The following is a 24,705-nucleotide window of genomic DNA, read 5'->3' as shown; positions in this document are numbered from 1 at the left end:
ACAAGATTATCCACACGTACCAAAATTTCTATCGCCCAAAAGTTACGTATTTGTTTATATTTTAACGTTTTCTGTATTACTAGCATCTTTCACTTTATTTCTTTTATATATGGTTAATAAAAATTAAAATTTATATTGTGAATATTGTACCATAATTCGTATAATTCATTTTTGAAAAAAATAACCAAAACAAAAAAATGATATTTTTCAGTATATATAAATATATATATAATTTTTAATTTAGTTTACTCCATTGAAATCCTGGTCAAGTAATCATTTACTAAGGAAAAAAAAAGAATTAAATTTAACAAAGTTGAAGAAGAAAAAAGAGAATCCTTAAGAAAGACATATAGAAAAATAAATAGAAATTATAAAGGAAGTTTCCATAATATAATTTATCATTCTCAAGGACATTCTTGATACGAAAATCATAATTTATATTATTTGCATTAATACTCCGAATACTACGTTTTACAAAAAGTTACATGACTTGATATTAATAAATAATAAAAACTAAAAATAGAGAATTAAATACCTGTATATAAAAAATAAAAAAAGATTAATAGAAAAATTATTCGATAAAAACGTTAACATAAATACAAAACTATTGTAAGAGGCAGTAGAAGAAAAATCCACTTATGTATGAGCTTTTCCCTCGAATGCAAAATATATATTCTTAAAACATAAATATATAAAACAAGATTACAAAGCAAATCATAATTTTCGTACACAATAATATTATGTTATATTGATTACCTAGGTATCCGAAAAAAAAACAAAAAAGGATATACATATAAAAAAAAAATCAAAAAAGAAAAGGCGAAACAAAAGTAGCATAAACAACAACAATAACATTATATAAATAAAAAGTAACAATCTTATATTAAAAGAATTATTCAAAAATTAAAAAGAATATATATATATTTCCTTAGTGACTAATTTTATTTTAAACTTTTATAATTATTCGTTCCCTTTCAATAAAATAGAATTAAAATTTTAGCCCAGTAAACAACATTTTTAACATTGACATCTTTATCAGATAGATATTCTACGTTGCATTGTAGTTAAAACTTATATACAGTATAAGTGAGATGAATCCTCCTACACCCCAAATATAGATGGGCCCACTCCAAACAATACGTTAATAATTAATAATTATATTTTTTTCAAGCATTATTCTTAATTTCTTTGATTCCCTTTATACCCGTTTTATATATATAACATTCAAGGTTAATAAAAATATTGATATATGATAAATAAAGAACATAAATAAAATTACTTTATAACTATAAAATTTTCCCTAAAGTGAATAGTAGCAATAACAAATAGTATTTATATTTCAATTTTATTTACTTTATAGAAAAGCAAAAATACGATAAGTATTCCCCCGAATTGTCATAACAGCGAACACGATAATAAGGAAAGGATCAGAAAAATTCACATCAAATTATTCGTTTTTTAAGGTTTTCGATAGAAATCCACTTTAATTTTCTCCGTGAACATCATTATCTACACACTTAAATACATAGGATATTTCAGAAATAGTGATGCCCTTTTATTATCAAGTGAAATTCACAGGGGAAGCGTTAATTTGTGAATAAGAAATTTAAAAATTAGCTAATTGTTCAATTATTTCAAATAAATGTTTTTGACCTTGGCTCTTACACTACATATATAGTTAACATATTAAGTTATATATGGTATTTTTTGGATTACATACTTAATCACATTTAAAATAATCTAGACAATTGTACATAAAACTATTAGAACTAAGAAATCAAGTACAACATCAATCAATATTATTTACATAAATTTTATTAATATAAGTGAGATACCATCAATATATTTGTTGTTTACAGTTAACAAAATAAATTTTCCTTCCATACTAACGTAAATTGTTAAAATAATCAAATAAATCTTTTACCTCTGTACATCCTTGGAAAATGCAACCAAAATAACAAAAACAATCTTTACAAAAGATTAATTCATAATTATTACCAAACCTTTTTCCTATTACTTCATTAATTTTAGAAATATATTGATTAAAATTATACGATATATTGTACTTACACAGTAGTGATATTGAAAGTTCACTAAACTAATTTTCCATTAATTTAAAATTTTTATGAATTTCTTTTCCCATTAACAAAAAATTAATATCATACGTTACCTCCATATGTTTAGTAATAAAAAAAATAAACAAAGGTATTTAATATATTTTTTTTGTCTTACTAAGCAAAATTTTTTATTATTTCCTCACTTATCGAATAAATAAAATATATGGAGCCATCATCTTTACATTTTATCTCATCTTGAATATTACTTAATTGTGTTCTTAGATTTCATTATGAATTTTTACAAAGATGACTAATATCTCTGTAATCGATTTCTAACTCTAAGATATATTTACAGTTACTACAATATCAGTTTATATTATCACTGATATTCAATTCTTCATGTACTTTATTGGACAGGAAATATTTTAAAGCCTTTCTCTTTAAATCAATAATAAAAAAGTAACTATAACAATATACATAAATGCAATATATATATAAAATACTTTTTATTTGTGCTATAACAACTATAGGATATTAAAATAAATGTTTATGTTAATTTTTTATATAAAAAATTTTAACGTAATTATTCGTGCTTTTCTTCTTTGGGATCATTTACATTAAATAATTCTATAGGATCCTGTGTTGAATATTAGGAATATAAATTATTTTATAGCGTCCATAAAACATTTTTTTATCTTAAAATTATTCTACAGAAAAAAGGAAAAATTAAAAAATGTCTTAATACTTAGATTTTTATTTTCAATAATAAAGTTTATATTATTTTAAATGATAAATAAAATAATCAAAAAGTACGATATAATCAATTATTTTAGAAGAAAAAATTAATTTTATACCATCTAGTAACAATAATGTGATAATAATATTCACTATTTATAGATTCATGTTAAGCAGATTGTATACTCCTTTTTATCTATATATGAAAAACTACATATTAGAAATAATACCTCATAATTTATTGATTTATTAATTATTCTTTTTTGCTAGTTATAAAATATGATTCAGTATTTTTCAGTCCTAAATGTTATTTAATTATCTTTCATTATTAATTTGTAGGAATGCCCTAATTATAATATGACAGACATACTGTTAATTAAAGTAAAAATCGAATTAATAGTAATCTATTATATTACATAGTGATGTAATAATACATAAAATTTACTTTTTATGCATTTATTTTACAGTTCCAATAATATGATGCGATGTGCAACTAATCGTTTTTTAATATCCATGATTGTAAATTATAATATACATATTAAAATAAATATTTATCCTTTTGGATATTTTGAGGTATTTATTGTATATACATTTGGACATAAAGACGTTTTGACTATCGCGAATAATCATATGTCTAGATTATTCAAAGTTATGTAACTATAAATCTTTTCTAAACATTTCACAAATATTTAGGGCAATTATATGTGTTTTTGCTATAATTTACAGAACATAAACTAAAAAATTGAAAAATATTATGATGGTACAAATATGTTATTTAAAGGTAAATGTAATATATCAAAAATATAAATATTTTTTATTAAATAGAATATATTTGTTGTACCAAAATTTTAATTAAAATTTTATTATTTATAAAATAGTCATCATATGATAGTATCAAAATTAGAACTTCTATTCCTCTTCATTTTAAATAATGAGTAAATTAAAAGATCATTTTCTTGTATATCACAGTTATAATGTAAACTTATTTGTAAATAAATTATTTAAAACAAATTTGTAATGAAAAAAAAAAATATATTTTAAAAAAAAAATTGTAAAAAGAAATCCAAATAAATTTTCTTAAGTTAAAATAAAAGTGTTAGAAAAGTCTTTATATTTTAGACACAATAGAAATAGTTACATATTAAATAGAATAAAATTAGAAAAATGCATACAATATATATTAAAATAGGAAAACACATTTTCATTGTGTTCTTTAATTTTTTCAAACAGTAAAATAACAATGAATTTTTATATAATTAAATTTGCATAATTTTTTTTTGTATTAATTTTATTTAATTTTCATTTCTTAATAATACTATTATATATAATATTATTTTTCAAAATAAAAAAAAAAGGAAGAAAAGAATTATTCTTACATTTTTTGAATACATAATTTTTGATGTGAATTTATAAAACCATTTTTAAAATTAAACATACAACTTGATTATATAATGTTATAATTCATTCAAAAAATTCATGTATTTTTTCTTTAATTTTTTATTCTCTTCTCAAATTATTATTCCATAAGAATATTTACATGCTTCCTTATATGTAATCTAAAAAAAAATAATTACATAAATATAACATACTATTAACAATTATTTATTAGTATTTTGAAAAACTCATCGTATTAAAAATTTATTATTTTGTGTGTGTAATCTAAAAATGTAATGTAAATAGTTTTTCATCCTATTATATTTGTAGGAATTTTATATTTATTTTTAACTATATTGATTTACTATTTTATGATGTTCATATAGCATTTATAATTACATAATTTCCCTATTGAAGCATATTACTTTTGACAAATTAGTAACAAAAAAAAAAAAAAAAAAATTGTATGTACACATATGATAATTAAAAAATAAATTTAAAAATATGAAAAAAGTATATAACACTCACGATGTAATAATTCAGTATGCATTTAATAGGGACCACATACTATATAACTTAAGAATTCATAATTTTTTTTTTTTTTTTACGTAACTAGTACTCATTAAAGAAAAGTTATTGTTAATATTACTACAATTAAAAAATAAAAACATCTAAATTTTTCTGATTTTCTAAAATTCATTAAATATTGAATATTAAAAACATTAATAATAGTTAAAGAGCATACATTTTTTAATAAACATTAACTCATTCATTTTCATATAGTAATTGTTGTCACAAAAGTGTTGCCTTTTCGAAAGTAAATTCATGTTATAATTTATAGACAAATTACCTATTAAAAAAAATTATAATGTCTTCAAAAGTATATTTACTATTTTAATTGTTTCTATTACGCATTCTTTAATGTCAATGTTCTAAGTATACAGTGATATTGTGCTGTTCTGCCTATATAATATAGTAAAACATATGTATATACACATATATAATGTAAAAAACAACAGTTGCTGAGTTAATTAAACAGATAATATGTTTGTATATAATATTGTAAGTTTAGAATACCCTTAAAAACAAAAAATTTTATATTATAATATTCTTACTCTTTATATTATATAAAACAATTAATTATTTATTCTATATGTTGACGTAAAAGTATGGACAATAATTATATATTTCTTTTATTATTTGTTATAAGGAATATTAAAAAAAAAATTATTGCTCAAACAATAAAAAAGAAATATTTTGTTATAAAAACTAAATATATTTTATTTTTCTTAAAATTATCCTTGTGAACTAATTATTTATACTATGCTCAATCCTCCAAATGATAATATCTTGTTTTATATGTTCCAACAGTTTCCACTAAAAAATATATAAATATATCGTCCTTTCGATTAAATTATACATTCTAAAATATATTAAACTCTAGTAGTTGTAGCAAAAATTGATGTGAACTTTTGTGCCAAATATAAATTTATAAAAGTGTATATACTATAAATTAAAAGTAGTAAAAATTAGTATCTCCTAATTGTAGAACTTTGGAAAACTTTTATTTTTCCTATTTAACTGAAGTATTGATACATAAAAAGACTGATATTCTAATTTGAAAGTATTAGAACCTATTAAAATAATAAGAATAAAGTAACATGTTCATTCATGATATAGGTAACTATGCTTTCCAACTAGTTATTTCTATAATATTTAATAAGCCATTACATATATAAAATTATTTCACCCCTATAATATAACTTAGTATTTCCTTAAAAATTAAAATGGTTCAAATTAGCTAATTAATTTTATTTCGTAAAATCTACCTTAAAAGTTCGTAAATTAATTATAATGTATGTAATTATATATATATCTATATATATATATACCAAGCCTTCATACAAACCTATATATAAATTAAAATTAAATCCTGTAAAAATACACGTCATGTTAACTAAATGAAGCAGTATTAAATAAATGAACAAAATAAATAGTTTGAAAAAAAAAACAAATAATAATAAAAATTCTCTTATTAATAAATATTAACTAATATTCAAGGTGTATTCTGAAATAAACAATTTAAAAAAGTAAACGTAAAAAAAAAGCTCTTAAAAAAATTAAGAACATACAAACATAATTTAGTTTCTCTTTTTATATAGTAAAATTTTAACAAATAAACAACTTATTGCATTAAAACTACGGTTTTTTTATGATATGTTTTTATATTTTCTATTATGTATTCCATTACTTATAATAAACATATCTAAAAAAGTATTGTTATTCTACTAAATAAGTAAAAATGTACCTATAAATTGGAAAAAACACATCATTTTTATTTACCTTTTTTTTATATTTTTAAATGAATGGTAAGTTAAAGTCAAAGTATAAACCATGAGTCATCATGAGCTAATACTTTAAATACTTCTTTCTCGATTCCGTCCATCTTTTCCATATAATACTACCTTACTGTTGAATAATATATTTTAGATTTTTTAATTATTCCCTATACATTTCCCTCTGCTTCTTTAAGCTGAAAATTAATTGTCACCTACTTTTCCAGTTATCTTTTTCACAAATTTTCTTTTGGCATTTTTACTGTTACATTAGTATTATCTTTATCCTTAGGTAAAATGTCTAATAAAACATGCTTTAATTATTCAACTTCTTATTTTAAGTTTTAGACAACTTCTATTATATAATTTATATATTCTTTTAATTCCTCATAATACTACAATTTATATAATAGACTTTCATATAATTTTACATTTCTTATAACACATATAATACAGTTTTTCAATACCTCCTTCAACTTGTTCTAATATATATGATATATCTTCATTTCATTTTGTATTTGCTTCGTATTTTACGCTACATTTTCCAAATATATTTTCTCCTGAAAATTCCACAATTTTATGTTCACCATTCTATATTTCTTTTAGAAAATCCAAAGTATATGTGTTTTCTCCTAATTTTTTCTTAAGTTCTATACTAAATTTTCAAATATATGTTTAAATAATACTACATTTTCTTCTAAATTGTCTAACATATGTCAGTTTAATTCTACCGTCCTTCTATATTACACTTTAAATTTTGCAGTATTTATTCTTTCAAGACTTAAAAAATTTGCATTACATCTTAATTGACTTCTAAATTTTTATAGACTTCTAAATTATGTAAAAAAAATTCTCTTAATGGTTGATATGGCAACTTATTTATCTTTTTATTTTCTTCAAATCATTTGTTAATAATTAAATTTTATGTCTTATTTAATAAGTTTTTTCGATTCTAAGATTTATATAATGAAAGACAAAAATGAAACAAAAAAATTAATTCATAGAAATTATTAGACTTGAATATACAATATAGTATTACCTTTTAAAAATAAAACACTAAGATCTAAAAGATACACAAAAAACAGAATGAGCTGGAAAATAATAATTAAACATTATTATCCTTACATCAATGGAAGACTATATAACCCATATTAGAATTTCTCATACAAGTATTTTGATAAATAAAGGAAATTTGTTTTTTCATATGATATTCTTTTAGATTTAATATTATTCTTTAAAAAAATTAACAGCATGTTAACAGTTTTCACCATAATTAATAAAGTATGATGTGCATTTTTTTTTATTTTTTTTTATTATTTTGTTAAAATTATATTTCTAAATAAATATTAAATTAATAAAAAAACAAATACTTTAAAAAATTTTACTTTCAAACTTTTATGAGAATACACATAAATTCACTATTAGTAGCAAACAATAATACATAATCTGTTAATAAAACGCTAAAAATATATAATTATTTAACAGTTATAAACTATTTATAATGTTAAATAATACATAGTATTAGTCAAAATGAATTCTTTCAAAAAAGTACCAGAAGGATCAGGAAACAACCTCATTTGTTATAACCGAATATATAAAACAATATCATTAAGATATTAAAGCCGTCTTGTTTAATGTGTTCTGTAAGTACTTGGATATAAAAACTATATTTATATTTTTTTTATTTTTTTATGGATAATAAATAAATTTTGAAAAGTAGTATATATTCTAGCACTTAAGCAATATATTTATCTTATTTGATACTTATTTCCTCTTTTGTTTCACGTAAATTCTATTAAATATTTATATTTTATTTCAAAGCAAAAGGATAATTAAAAAAAGCCATATTCACATTTAATTTGTACGTTTTTCTTTTCTTGAATACAATGTAATTGAGACTATGAGTTAAATTATTTTTCATAATATTTTGTAAGTGTTACGTTTATTGAAACACAATAGATATTTCTGTCAAAAAATGTAGCTTACAAATTGGCTTAAAACATATGTTATAAACCCTTAACAATTTGGTACCCCGTCCAATTTATACTACTTTATTTCTTATAACAATTTTATGTATATTTTGTCAAATATAACATAACATGTTGCATTAATATTAATATATAATTATATTTTTTCCATTAATAAAATTACATTCATATGGATATTGTTTCTTAATATGATTCAATTGATTAAATTTAGAATTGTTATTAAGCAATTCAATTAAAGGCAAATGCTTATACATATAAATAAATTCTAAATGTAAATCAATGAAAAATAATATAACGTTTCAAATATGTTAAATTTTCCATTGTTTACAAAAAAAAAAAAAAAAAAAATTAAAAAAAAAATAAATGAATAAATAAATATACAAATGAATATATAAAAATACAAATGAATAAATAACAGAATTAATTAATGATTAATGCGTAAGAGATACACTCATGTTTATATAAATTTAATAGTCAAGTTATAAATATAAACAATTTTAATTATGTACACATATAGCTAGTCAAGAGCACAAACATAATGGTTGTTTTGATTTCTATTTTAAACTCTTCTATATATACATAATGTCCCTGCTTGTTCTTTATACATTGTTCATTTATAAATGTTTTAATAATCCATTTTATTAACTAACAGTTGTGCCAATAATTTGCTTTATTCCCATGCTCCAGTAAATTATAAATTTTGTTTATTACACAGTATACATATTAGGTGGCTTATCCTTATTATGGTTAATGTCACATGTTATATGCTTCCATCTTTTGTGTTTCCTTTTATTTTATACTAATGTAAGGTGCTCTCTCCCTGTGTGCATGTACAAAATAGAAAGGTATCTAGGATTTTCTTTATATTTTTCATTCCCTTTTTTTTTTTTTTTTTTCTTTTCTGTACTTTATTAATTACAACATAAAAAATGCACAAAGTGCCTAAACTATTTATGTAAAAACGAAAAATATATATTCATAAATATATACATATTTAACAAATGAACTTCGGGTTTTAAAAACAAAAATGTAATAATGTATTATTGATAGAAATTAAACATTATATATTGTATATTTAAATTAATTCTTAATATTTTATTCAACAAATAGAACAAAATTTATCATTCTTTTTAATAGTTACGAAAACATATTAAAATAACAACATGCAAGAATACATATATATAATAAACTTTATATATCAATAAACATAAATAAATATCTGATTATTTCACTTTTTTTTTTTAAATAATATGCACTATCTTCATATGCAGTAGTGCATTTTAATATTAACAACTAAAAAATGTTTACATCATTTTAATGACTTCTTGTAATTTTAAATGTAATGTATTTTCTACTAATAAAAGTATAATCTGTAAATGTTTTATACAAATAATATCTGGAATATAAATTTAATTACTAGCTCTTGTTTCTTTTAATTTGATAAATATACAAAAATATATGGTAAAAAAGAACATATTTTTATTTGTACTGTTGTATAATTTCTTTTTCTTAAAATACATTCCATGATGTCATCAACATTCGTACACCTTTATAACATCGACCTTCCCAATCATGCATATCGTATATCTAGATTAAACACCTTAATAATTCGTTATCACATCTAGCAAATATATGATTATTTTCACATTTTATACATCATTACACATCATTTACGCAATATAAATGACAAATAATCTCATCAGTTTCAAAGCACATGTTAATGATTGCTTACTTTAAAACATTATTATATTGCATTACATATTCCTTTCCATACAGTTATTTATATATACAATTTCTTGTGTTTTCAATTAACTTAATAATTCACAATAACTGATACGTTCCAAGAATTAACTGATAGTTTATTATGCTTTTAGTATTATATTTAGTTATTTTCAATTTATTCATTGTAGAGGTGGTATCTAAACACTACCTATATTTAAAGGTATCCTCTTCTTTTTAAAAAAATTAGACATTAATATCATTCCTCGTACCACTTAATCCTACAGTTTTCCAATTATTACATAATACTTTCACATATATATATATATATATATATATTTATTTATTTATTTATTTATCTATGTTTAAATATACATTATGTTTGCTAATTTTTTCTACATTTTTTTTTAGTTCTATATTGAACTACGCCTGAAACTTGCCTGCTAAATATTAGTTAAATCCTATTCAACTCTTATTTTACATTGTCTTCCTATAGGTTATATGGCACCAGTTGGAGTGATTATATATGTATGATAAAATTTTTTATAGAAATTCCTAACTATATATTATTAATTTCCGTTATATTATATCTTCTTTTCATCATCAACGTTACATCAAAATTATTTTTTTTTTTTACTATCATTACATGACATGGATCGTCCACTAATAAACTAAAAACACAAAAAAAAAAAAAAAAAAATTCAAAAATCATAAAATAAAAAACTAATATCTTCATTTAATAATAAAAAATTTTATAAAAAAAAAAAATAATTAATAATAGCAATGTCAAATTGTATATATTTTTATGTGCTGTTTTATTATATTTACCTTACAAAAAATGAAAAGAGCCATTAATATTACCAACAACAAAATATTCATTGTTGTGAAATGGTCAAAAACGTAAGAATTAAGTCTTTTTACTGCGTAAATTAACGAATAAACGAAATCATTTACACCAATAAATATATCTCCTGACTGCATTCCGTCATCTCCAATTTCTGCCAAGGTTCTTCCTACTTTTACCACTGTACTTTCAATTTGTCCTAAAGCATTTCTTTGTTTTAATTCTGTACGGGGAGGTAACTTTTCTGATTCCTGAAACACAGTTATAATATTTTGGTAACAATCATTGAATACGGATGCAAGGGAAAGTCCAACGACGGACAAATTTTCTAAGACATTTCTTGGATTATACTTGGTATAATCATCAATGTACCTTGTACATATATTATCTTCTTCCACTGTGCACACATTTTCCCACTCATAATAAAGTGGAACCTTTTGTTTAAGATATTCAATATATTTGTAACATGCATTATTAGTATCTCTAATAACTTCAGCTTTAATAATAACATAATCTTCAATAAGATCAAACAGATTCTTAACATCTTTCAAATATTCCATATCAACCAAAGTGTGATCCGGATGACATACATTATCTTCATTTGGAAATTCACTATTATTAATTCTCTTCCATCCATCTTCGAAAATGTCAATAGTTTTATAAAAATTTTCATCTTTCTCATTATGATCAAAATTTTTATATACTTGCTCATATAACCAATAATTCAAATCATAACAATGTTTTTTACTGAAAACATCCTCTATACGATTTCTGTTTACTGATAATACGTTTCTTTCTAGTTTCAAAAAAACATCACGAGCCCAGAGGGTTTTGTCAAAAGATGGTTCTACGGAATCCCAGTACACACTTTCATTGTCATCTTCATTGATATCGCTATTCAGTTGTTCATAAAATTTATATGAAGGTAAATGGTTATAAGTATTATCCTGAAAATTATAGAAAAAATGAAATATATATTAATTATCCATATTGTACACATTTAAGTAAAAATATATGATATTTTATCCTTTATAATCAATAAACATTTTCATATTAATATGATACTAGGGTTTAATTTGCCGAAAAAAAAAAATACATAAATAAATTCTAAAATAATTAATAATATGCATTACGTTTTCCATTTATTAATGGTTCCCTCTAATTTGGATGTATACTGATAAAACAAAATAATAACATTTGTAACTTATGTGTTTACTTTTAATTTATAAAACCCGTTATTCATTCATATAAGTGATAATTGAATTTTATTACTAATTATTCAATATATATATACATATATAATTCCTATTAAAAAATAAATTACTTTACACCCCCAAGGAATATATTATAACTATTTTAATACACAACTAATTTTTTTGTTTTTTTATGAACACAAAAATAACACAATAATTAATAAGTTGAATTAGATTAAAAAATAAAATATATTTTTTCCTAAAAAACATTTATTATTATAACTACAAAATTTTTCTCAAATCACAAATTGAAATAAAAAAATATATAATAATACATGTAAGAATAACATTCAATTATATATATATATGTACATATATATGATTATACATGAAAGAAAAAAGGCATACACAGTATTTGATCAGTTTATATATTAAAAAAATATATTTTTTTTTTTATATATAAAAATTGTTTTCTACTAAATTCTTAGTTCATATAATGTGTTAAATTAATAAATTTAAAACATGAATTTAATTACTTTTAACGTCATACTTAAAGTTACTATGAATATAAAATCTATTATAAACTTTTATAAATAAAAAAAAAAATTTACATTCAAACAAAATTGGTAATATATATGGAAGATATTATATATATGAAATATTTTATAAACATATAGGCTTAAATTTCTATTTATATTAACAAAAATTATAACAAAAAAATTTACTCTATTTTGTATTTTGGCCTGCAGAAATTGTAATTTAGGTTCATTATTTTTGATATATAATTTAAAATTTTTATTTTAATATATCTCCTTCTTAACTTTTGTGGGACTTCCTTTTTACAACTAATATGTTATTACTATATAATAATTTAAATCATTAGAAATATTTGTGATATTTATTACGTATATAATTATAAATAAAAATTATTTAAACCTATATTTATTAAAATGTATTAAAAATAATTCTATCGAGTTAAATATGAGTTATATGAAGTTTTTTAAAATTATTTACTATATATGTATATTGAATATATTGAATATTTCTGTAAATATAATTTCATATATTAATTACAATAATAGAATTATGTAAATAAAATACATTTTACTTACAAAAAAAAAAAAAAAAAAAAAAAAACAGAAATAATTAAATTAAAAAGTGATAAATAGGAATTAAGGACCTCATTTTATTTTTAATTATTTATTTTTTTTTTTTTTATGTGTTTATTATATAAGAATTTCAAAGAAATATATATATTTAAATTATTAAATACAATTATTTGATGTTCAAATTATAATACCATTCATGATAAAAGATGACTGTTATATATTTTTTACATTTTATTTGAAAAATAATACACGTAGTAATATTTTATTTAATGTCATTATATAATATGATATATGAATTTCATACATTAATTTCAAATTTTTTTGGTAAAATATTAACTATTATGTTAATATATTAAGAAAACTTAATAACTACGTAATATCTTCATATGTATAAATACTATTTTTATTTTATAAAATAGATATTTATTTTTATATAGGTTTATTTGTAAATTATAAATGTGTTTTATTTTATGGTTAAAATTTTTCGAAGAAATAAGTTAAATTATAATACATAATAAATATTATATCACAAATTTTTAATTCTGACAAATTTTAAATATTTTCTTTTTTTAAATGTAATATGCAAAAATTACTTTTAATCTTGCAATTTCATTAACATGTTTTTTTTTTTTTTTTTTTTTTTTGTTAAATTATTTGTTTTTTATATTTTTTTCTTTTGGTTATATTTCGTTTTATTTTTCATTTTTCTTTGTTTATTTAATTTATATATTTTAATAGCATTTTATATATTTCTGTAAAGTGCAACAAATTTATTATTTTTATTTTTTGTTAATTTGGAAAAATAAATTATCGAAAAAGTTTACACTTAATGCAAGAATTACGTAAAATTTTTTTTTTTATACCATTATTAAAAATTTACACATATATAATGAATAGGAGAAGGTAATATAAAATTAATAAATGTATTTTTTTCATTAATACACCTGCAATAATATTACGGTTATATTTTTGAGCTGTTTATATTTTATTCACCTTTTGGCTTGCTCCGTTTTAAACAATTCCGTTCGTTATTGACAATTATATATAATATTTAGATTCTTTTTGTCATATGTTATTATATCTTGGTAATGCGTATTAATAATATAATCACACTATATTTACTTATCATGTTATAGTTAATATAAAGACTACTAAAATACACTTATTTTATAAATTTTACTTTCTTCTTTATATGCCTTTTATGCGAAATCGATATTTCATTTGGTATACATAATTGGCATGTTGTACTGTTGTTCTATATGATTCAGATAAACTAACGAATAATTTTATTTATTACCTTTGTAAAAATGCTACCAACAATTTGTACAATTAAAATATTGTTGTACTATAAGTATATAAAATAATTATTAGTAATACCAATAAATATATGCATTTAAAATAAATAATACCAAAAAAAAAATAAATTGTTATATAATTATAAATAATATTAAAAAAAATAAATTTGACTTCGACGTATTTTAAGTATATTTACCACGAAACATATTTACGGAATAAATAACATTATTAAACATTTTTATGAAATAGGTTTTAAATGGAAATATTAATATAATATTTTTATGTTATAAAAAATAAACTGTTGCAATTATAATAAATTATGCAATTAATAAAAGAAAAATAAATAAATAACACATAAAAATTGTTACGAAGTTAGTAACAAATTATAATTATGTTATTTAAATTATAAAAAACTGTTAATATAAAAAAACGATTTAATTAAGAAATTAAATAATATTAATTATACAACTATTTGAACATACTTTTATATAATAATATATACGTTCTTACTTTATACGATTAATATATTCCTGTGAATAGTGTGTTTCAATTTCATTTGCATATTATAATTTTCAACTTATATAACATCATAACATAATATATTCATTTTTATTATTAATTTGCTAATATTTAAAATTTTATTTTCTAAATTATGAAAACTTATAACAGTCTAATTATGACAAATTAATCAAAATTTTATATTTGAACATCTTTAAATAATTTCAATTAATAAATTTTTAAAGAATTCAATTTTTTCTTAGATATAATAGAATATTTGAAATATTCGACATAAATTTTATGTTTATCTTATTAGCTAATCTGTGAGATCTATATAATATTGTTTTCGAAAATAATAACACTGTTCGTTAAAGTTCATTTCATATATGAAATACTTTTTTCAGATTACACACAATTTAATATATTCCTAAGTTCCACTCATATATATAAATCTTTATATATAATAATATTTGCGTCTACTTTTAATTATCATGTGTTATAAATACCCTTTAAAATATATGGGCATATTCAACCAGTGATTTTTTTAATCTAATGATAATATATATAATAATATATATGTGTATTTCATTTATGCTAGGTTTATACTAGTAAATATGAGAATATTCATTTACATAATTAGTAATGTTTTTATTTTTATTTAATCAGTATTAACTATTTATTAATATTATTATTACTAAGAAAATATTATATTTATTGTACCTTTAATATATTTAATGTACATATTTATATATGTAGATGTTTTTATAGTTATAGGTGAACACAGTCGTCATTCAGGTTTAAGAATACTTTACTATATGTTTTTAAAAGACTAAGCATATATTAATAGTTGTTCTTTATTTAATCCATAAAAAATTATAATACATATATAATGAACAGCACAAATATTTATAGCATTTACATGAATTAACCTTTATTTTTTATAATATTAAGAAAAGGAAATCTAATTATTATAATATTTTTTTTACATAATTGATATATGCCTATTTGAAGAACATTTAAACTTCTAGTACATACTACAGTAAATAATGCTTTATAAATTTTAAATAATTATATGTACAACTATCTTCTAGATAATTAGAAAGCTATTATTATGTAAGAACACAAAAGCCCTTAACCTAGGTACAACAAGAAAATTCTCTTAATTTTAATATAAAAGCTCATTTGTTTTTTTTTTTATTTTATTATATATATGACATATTCTATATGTATAAATACAAAATATTACATACTAATCAGCGAACTTATTTTTATATAGATAATGCATATTTATACCTTAAATTATGTATTTTAACTTTATCTAGAATTGAAAATTTCGATATATTATTGTTAAGTGCAAATATTTCTTATTTGCACTAAAATATATATTATCATTCTGAGTGTATTTTGTTTTATGTGTCAATATAATTCTCTAGTTACAACCTTTTTAATTTTTAGTTAAATATTTTATTATTTCTTATGAAGAATCAGTGTTTAAAATATTCATCAAATATTTCACATTCTTGTTTAGCCTTTTTTTTTGGAATATTATTATTTTAGAATTGTTATTTATAATCATCATCATAATTATCTTCATTATGAATTTGCACTTCAATAACTTTTTATGATGTGCTTATTAATTTAATAAATTTCTTACTTTACCTTATTAATACTTGCATATTTAATAGTACATTTATAATGTTCATAGATAAATTATAATTAACTTTATTCATGTCTACCTATATCAACCTAAATAATAATCCTAGTAGTAGACATGTATATGGAATTTACGTATATATATTTCTTCGTGTATGAACTTTTTATAACTCATAATTCTCAATATATTATATACCTTTTAATTTAGTACACTTCTTTTATTTCACGTACTAATAGAATTCAGCGCATTGTTCACTTATCAAAATTCTATAAAAACATATGACGTTATTCCATTATATTTCACTTATTACTTTGTGACACTCCTCTTATTTTCCCTTACGTACATTAACATGATAGAAAATCATATTTAAAATATATTAGCTGTTTTACATGACATGAGAAGCTCAATTATAAATGAAATGTGAATTTTAGAAGACGTTATTTGTGTAAGTAAAGCTAACATACTATTATTTAAATAAAAAGAAAAATTAATAGAAATATGTATTTTTTAAATATAGCAAAAACAAAAATAAAATAAAAAAATAAAATTGCACTTTTAGAGCATAATGATGAATAGGAAATAGTGTAATTTCCTACATATATAGTAGAATTACCTACTAATTGAATATACGTTAAAAGGAAAATTAAATTTTAATAAAAAAAAAAGAAATATGATTTATTTAAAAATCTAAATCTCCAATAATATTTTTTCTTCCATTCTATATTTGATTTTTAACGTATACATATATATATCCTTACATGTGTACATGCAATACGAACCCGTTTCAGAATTTCTAAATTCTGAGTGCATCTGTTTGACACAAAAATTGAACTTCTCAGAAGAGATTTGACCATATATAATGGTCTACTATACATACTAATTTATTAATTTAAACTGAAAACTGAGCTTAACATACATTTACTAAGTAATACCAATTTATCGAACATATTAACCAATTTTGTTAGTATGCCCTTGTATCTTTATAATAAACCAGAGCACTTATATTAATTGTTTTACTGTTACTCAGTATGACCCCCATTTCTAATGCGCACTTTTCGTATTTTATAAAATGCAAAATATATATACTATAATGAAAGAACTATCCTTGTAATTAATATTTCATTTCAATGTTATTTGTATTGTATTTATACATAATATAAAAATAATGTGTATTATTATATTATCCAATTGAATACAAAGTAATTTTAAGAATTAATAACACAGTCTTAGTTATATTCATACGTTTCAGCAATATTAACCCTGAAAAACAAAAATATTTAAATCTGTATTACCAAAAATATACACACCATTCAACTTTATTTCCAGTTGTTCTTCAATTTTTATGCATCAGTGATAGTTTTAGTAATAATTGGTATTTATAATATCATTGTAATAAATAGTGAGTAAACATAACTCTAAGCCAAGAGTATTTCTTTTTAAAACTTCCTGTTAATAAAATGATCCATATCATAAATGAAGGTATTAGAGTTTCGTACTAGTTAAATCGTAACATAAATTCACTATTTAAACGAGCATTTGATCCCTTTTATTATTAGTTATTTTTTTTTTTTTTAATTTTATATGGTGAATATTAAATATATAAAAAAAAAAAACTTCGCGTCATATGAAAACAAAACATTTTTTTAATAAAAGTATTATAACATAATTTCCTTACTATTATATGCATATATATATATATATATATATAGTACCAAACTAAATGTTTCTCGAAAAGTTCAAAAATAAAACTATAAATTGAAAGATAACATTTTTTTTTCTTTATTTTTTTAATATAACTATTACATAATTTTAAGTAGAGCAATACTTAAATAAAACATTAATACATAAACTTGAATATGTACAATAAAATTTGAAATTTTTTTTTTTTTTTTTTTTACGACATATAAACAACACATACAATAAAAAACTAACGTATATATTTACAGAAAACGAAAGGTATTAACTAGTACACCTTTACAACAGGCTTAAAAATACATTTAATTTCACACATATTACATTTATTACAATTCTTAATTTTAGAGTTGCCTTTATTTTTATATATTATAAAATATATAATTTTAGTTATTTTAGATTATTTGTTTTTAACCTATATCATATATATTTGTCTTGTTTCTTTCATATTATTATATCTTATATTAACATTCTAACTAAATATCTAATGAATGTCATTAGCAATACTATTACACTTTACTCCAATTTAAAAATATGATCTCAAAAAGGGTATTATTTAATTTCATATATTTTTTTATTACACCATATATAATAAATAATACAACAGATAACTTTTTTTTTTTTAAGAACGGTTGATGCACTTAAATAATTTGTAATATATATTCTTTATATATATTTATTCTTCTTGTTATTGAAATATGTAACTATTATAAATAAATACACATTCAAATATTATATTTAATTTTTAAAATTTGGAAGAACCGTCTATAAGAACTGAAATGATGGGGTGAAAGGGCGGTAATACAATTTACCATTCCTCATAAGTATATATACATATATATATATATATATATATATTTTTTTTTTTTTTTTTTTTTTTTATTTTATTAAATTTATTTTCCCATTTACAACACTCTTTTAGAATAAAATACTATTTAATATAAAATTAAATTTTTATATATCCTAATTTTTCTTATCATAATATTTAAATTCTTGCACGGTTTAATTCAAATAATAAGTATAATTTTATTTTTATCACAACTTTTGCAAACATTTATAATTCTTAAAATTATTAACTAAATAATTTTAAATTAAATAAATGCAATAAGTAAATTATATAGATGTAAAAAAAATTATAGGTTAAATTATTTTCATTGTATGTTTTATTATAATATTATCACTACATTAATCATGCACAAAATATTTTAGCACAGGAAATAATATTTTTATTAAAAATATATAATATAGTACAAAGGAATACTTTTTTTTCTTTTAATTTTTTTTTTTTTTTTTTTATTGAAATTAATTTTTTTAGTCAATATTATATATTTTACATAACATAATAAAAGAAATGGTATAATTGCCAGAAAAGTGCATTTTTTAAATTTTAATAAAAAAACAAATTTTATATATGATATTTTATATACATATTTTGTTGTATTCCCCTTTTTTTTACTGTTCTCGAAATAAAAAAATATAATTTATATCTATAAAATTTTTATCTAATTTATATTTTAAAATAAAGCAAACTGTTTTTTCAAATAAAAACAATATACAGTATACGATAATATATTGTATAATTTTTTTTTTTTTTATATAATAATTAAATACATTTTCAAAAAGATTTTTAATTATTTATTATTCCTTTTTTAATGTATGTGAAAATATAACATAATACTAATTAAAATACAAAATGTAAAATTATGTTTTGAGCTTTAAAATAAAACATTAAAGAAAATTAAGAACAGTAATACTATAAATTATTTAAATTATCTAAAATTAAATATTTTACGTAAAATAATTTTTTATCTAAGCTAAAAATTATTTACTACAAAAAAATATTTTGGAAAATTTAAAGAAAAGCGAAACGATGGTACCAACAAGTAAATTCTTTTTTTTCGTTAAAATTTTTACTTATAATGTTTTAATATGGACGTTGCAGTATTCCAATGAGGTAAGGAAAATTTTATTATTATTAAAGAATTTATATATATATATATATATATATATTTTTTTTTTTTTTTTTTGGTACTCATATTTTATCTTTTTTAAAAAAATGTTTTATGTTCATATGAAAAGAAAAAATATATTTTATGTATATGTATTTATTATGTATATAAATATATATAATATGTATGTAATACGTATACTTTTTTAAGAACTGCTTATTATTACCTTAATTTTTAGTCATCCACTCTTGGTAAATCATGTAGTAACAGTGAGTCTCAAAATAGCTCCTTAGGTATAAGATCTAGCAGATTATTAAAAGGAGAAACAGTTTTAGATTTGGGGACAAGATCTAATAACAACCAAAGAAGAAATGGACTGAATACATTGATTTCTTTTGACAAAAATTTTGAAAGTAGTACGGATTCAATATTTCCAGATGAAAATATTAGAAATAAACATAAAAAAAAAAGTCAAAACGGGAATTTTGAGAGTAGTACGGATTCAATATTTCCAGATAAAAATATTAGAAATAAACATAAAAAACTAAATCAGAACAGGAATTTTGAGAGTAGTACGGATTCAATATTTCCAGATGAAAATATTAGAAATAAACATAAAAAAAAAAGTCAAAACGGTAATTTTGCGAGTAGTACGGATTCAATATTTCCAGATGAAAATATTATAAATAAACATAAAAAACTAAATCAGAACAGGAATTTTGAGAGTAGTATGGATTCAATATTTCCAGATGAAAATATTAGAAATAAACATAAAAAACTAAATCAGAACAGGAATTTTGAGAGTAGTACGGATTCAATATTTACAGATGAAAATATTAGAAATAAACGTAAAAAACAAAATCAGAACAGTAAATTTGAAAGAAATTTTGATGTATCAATGTATGGTCATAACAAAAGGGACTCATCTGGATCAGTTGCATATATTGATGATTCAAATTCATCGTACAGTTCATTATATAATAAAAAAGATTATTATAAGGAAAAACTACATAATAAAAATGGAATAAAGGTAAACAGGAAAAAAGCAAAAGAAGATATATCTGAACTAGAAAAGCGTAAAGGAAATCAAGAAAAATGCTTAGTAACATATGTAATGAATTTTATAAGTAAATCAGATGCGTTGTATGAAACAGAATTATTAAAATACATGACAATGTATAATAAACATGGTAGAGATGGTAAATTATCGGCAAAAAAAAGATTTTTTAATTTTTTTACGGTTTCTTCGATAGTTCTTGTAAACTTTATCTTTTTACTTGTATCCCTAATATCAAAGTCAACTGGAGGTATTGTTACATTCACCATATTTTTAGCCTTATCATTAATATATGTTTTTTATAAATCATTAAAATGCAGAAAAATGTGTAAACAATTACATTGAGAAAGGATTAATGGTATATTTATATAATTGCTAGCATTACACTAGTAAACTATTTTTAAAAAACTTTAAACTGTAAGTTTATTTTACTTAAAACTTTACAAAATATATCCTATATATATATAGAATCCTAAATGTGTTTATAATTTATGCGTATTTTATTCTTTTGAGTGAAGTATTGGAAAAGATTTTCTATTAAAATGATTTATGTTTTCTTAACTATTTTTTATAAAGATTATGTATGTAATTAGCGTTTTTAAAGTATTAATGTTCTATGAATTTTGTTTGGAAAATGTGTGTTTTAAAAATTTTTTTTTTTTTTTTATGCGTTTGTATGAAAACATCAAATTATGTATTCTATTTAATGTTTTTATACAAAGTCATATTTTAACTGATTATTTTAGTTTATGTTTATTTTAAGTTTTTACAACGTTTCATCTTTCTTTCTTTCTTTCTTTTTTTTTTTTTTTATATTTAGATATAACTATAAATTCTATATTAATATATATATAATATTATGTAAATAAAATACCAAAGTGTTTTTTGTGTGAATACAACGAGCAAGGAAACTAAACATTTTATTAAACGAATTAATTATAAGCAATTTTTTTCAACCAAAATCATTAATCTAAATAAACATATATTTTTTTTTTAAGTAGATTGAAAAAAAAATGTTTTATAATGTTTTTTGTTAGCTACAATGCTAATATTATTCCCTCTCGTAGAAAGAGGATTATTATTTAGCCCATTTAGCTGTACATTTATATTTACATTCTTTCGTAAATAAAGCTTCGTATTATTATTGTAGCTGTAAAATGAGCTTTTTTGTTATACATAATACATTAACTATAGTTCTTTACGTGAACCATTTTTATTTTAGTTTAGTTTTTCCTTTATATGGTATATTTTTTCAGTAATATTTTTTTTTTTTTTTGAGTTATTATTTTAATATTGTCAAAAATCAAAATTTACAGATTAAATGTAATAATCCCAGGCTAACAGAATGAATATATCTTTTTCTTATAATTATAAAATTTCATTAATATGTATGTAAATAGACAACAAAACAAAAGTACATCAGACAATGCACATGAAGAAGTATAATGATGCCATAAACAATATATTTAATGAAATAAAATAATTATATATTTTTTATATAAATTTTCATTTATATATTTTTTTTTCTTTTATCTGTTTTCCCATGTTCAATTTTACACTGTAGAGACCCACTTTTCCATTTTAGATAAACAAAAAAAAAAGATGGGAATATTTTTATATATGTCCTTTTAGCTTGTTGATAATTTTAATTTAGCTATATGTGATTATTTAGGAGTTACGAAATATAACAATATAGAAGTAAAATAATATTTGAGAATATATTTAATTATTTTGTACTTAGTTAATCTTTTTAAAATCGTTATAATAACTTGTTTTGTGCATGTTATTTAAAACTTTGGTTGTAAAATAATCTATCATGTTAAACCTAACACTTCTTTTCACTATGCATAAGTTAATAAAACATAAATCAGTAAATAATAAATAACAATAATTAACCCACATAAAGTAAGAGAATTTTTTTATTATTCTACAACGATAGTTTAAAACGTAAGGAATGTGAAGAAACAGTAATGTTTCTGGCATTATTATTAATATTTCTTTTTAATAGTTATCCTACAGAACACAATATATCTCGAAACTTTTAAGTAACACTGAATGCACATAAAGGCATTTAAGCAAAAAATATATCATTAATATATATAAAAAAAATTCCTTTTCTAATTATGCATAAAATTTAGCATATGCCTTTTATAATTTGTTTGAAATAAATAGCAAACACTTTAAGTTAAAAAGTGAAGTGATGACTATTTACGATGAATAAAAAGGTAAGAGTTGTATACCCGTTTATTTTATTTTTAACAAAAAGTACTTTTTTTATAATTCATCATTTAAAAGAAATAATTTAAAATGTTACATTGTAAACCAATATTACTATATATACATATATTATGTATATATGGGCTTAGTTTATCTCAGATGTCTATGTAGTGCACTTCTAGCGCATTACTTTAATTAACTAAAAAAATTACAAATAGTAAAACAAAAATATAAAATCAATTTTACAAAAACTTATTTAATACTGAAAAAATGTATTTATGTTGAACTTAAGATCTTCTAATTATTAAACTATATATGCAGAACAAAAAAAATATAATAAAATTAAAAAATATAAGCAAATAAAAAAACTATAAACATTTTAATATACATAAAACAATGTTAAATAAACATATAAACAAAGACATAAATAAAAAAAGTTATGAACATTTTTATAGCATTTGAACAGCATATATACATATGTATATATCTATGTATAAATATAACTGTATTAAATGCTTATGATTCCACATTTTATCTATTTAAATTTTAAGAAAAACCTATATGAAATATTATTACATTTATATATTTAGCAAAATATCACTATTTAAATATGTTCTACATCGTGTGGAATGTGTACTGCTTTTTATTAATACTTAAGATATGACTCCAGTATTCAACTTCTCTCTTATGACTAATATAAATATATTCATTTTTATTATTATAAATAGACTTCAAAATATATTTCTTTTCTCATACGTGTGATTAAGGGTAAAAAAACTAAAGAAATGAGGACGAGGGAAGCAAAAAAAAAATACTTCATTACATAAAATATTGGAAAAATTATAAATTTCTTACATATATTGTTTATAAAGGCATAATCATAATAAAGTGCATTATTAAAATTGTAATGGAACCTTAATTTTATTAAATTTGAATTATTAGTAATGTTAAACAATTCTAATGAAATGTAAGTTTTTGACAAAACTT

The 24,705-nt window shown here is 19.9% G+C and overlaps 2 protein-coding genes across 2 annotated transcripts; one reads left to right on the top strand and one right to left on the bottom strand.

Moving 5' to 3' along the window:
* Positions 1–10,829: 10,829 nt before the first annotated feature.
* On the bottom strand, positions 10,830–12,296 carry MKS88_003951 (PIR protein; the record flags this gene model as incomplete). The annotated part of the gene is made up of 3 exons (XM_067217089.1): positions 10,830–10,880; positions 11,071–12,000; positions 12,270–12,296. The coding sequence occupies 3 exons, from the start codon at positions 12,294–12,296 to the stop codon at positions 10,830–10,832; spliced, it is 1,008 nt and encodes a 335-aa protein (XP_067072759.1).
* An 8,069-nt stretch (positions 12,297–20,365) lies between these two features.
* Positions 20,366–21,846, top strand: MKS88_003950 (uncharacterized protein; the record flags this gene model as incomplete). Its single annotated transcript, XM_067217088.1, has 2 exons — positions 20,366–20,449; positions 20,683–21,846. The coding sequence occupies 2 exons, from the start codon at positions 20,366–20,368 to the stop codon at positions 21,844–21,846; spliced, it is 1,248 nt and encodes a 415-aa protein (XP_067072758.1).
* Between the last annotated feature and the right edge of the window lie 2,859 nt (positions 21,847–24,705).

This window comes from Plasmodium brasilianum, chromosome 11 (genome assembly GCF_023973825.1).
Source record: "Plasmodium brasilianum strain Bolivian I chromosome 11, whole genome shotgun sequence".
In the NCBI taxonomy this organism is placed as follows: Eukaryota; Apicomplexa; class Aconoidasida; order Haemosporida; family Plasmodiidae; genus Plasmodium; species Plasmodium brasilianum.
Note: the sequence above shows the minus strand (reverse complement) of the source record. Positions and strands in the feature narration are given on the sequence as shown.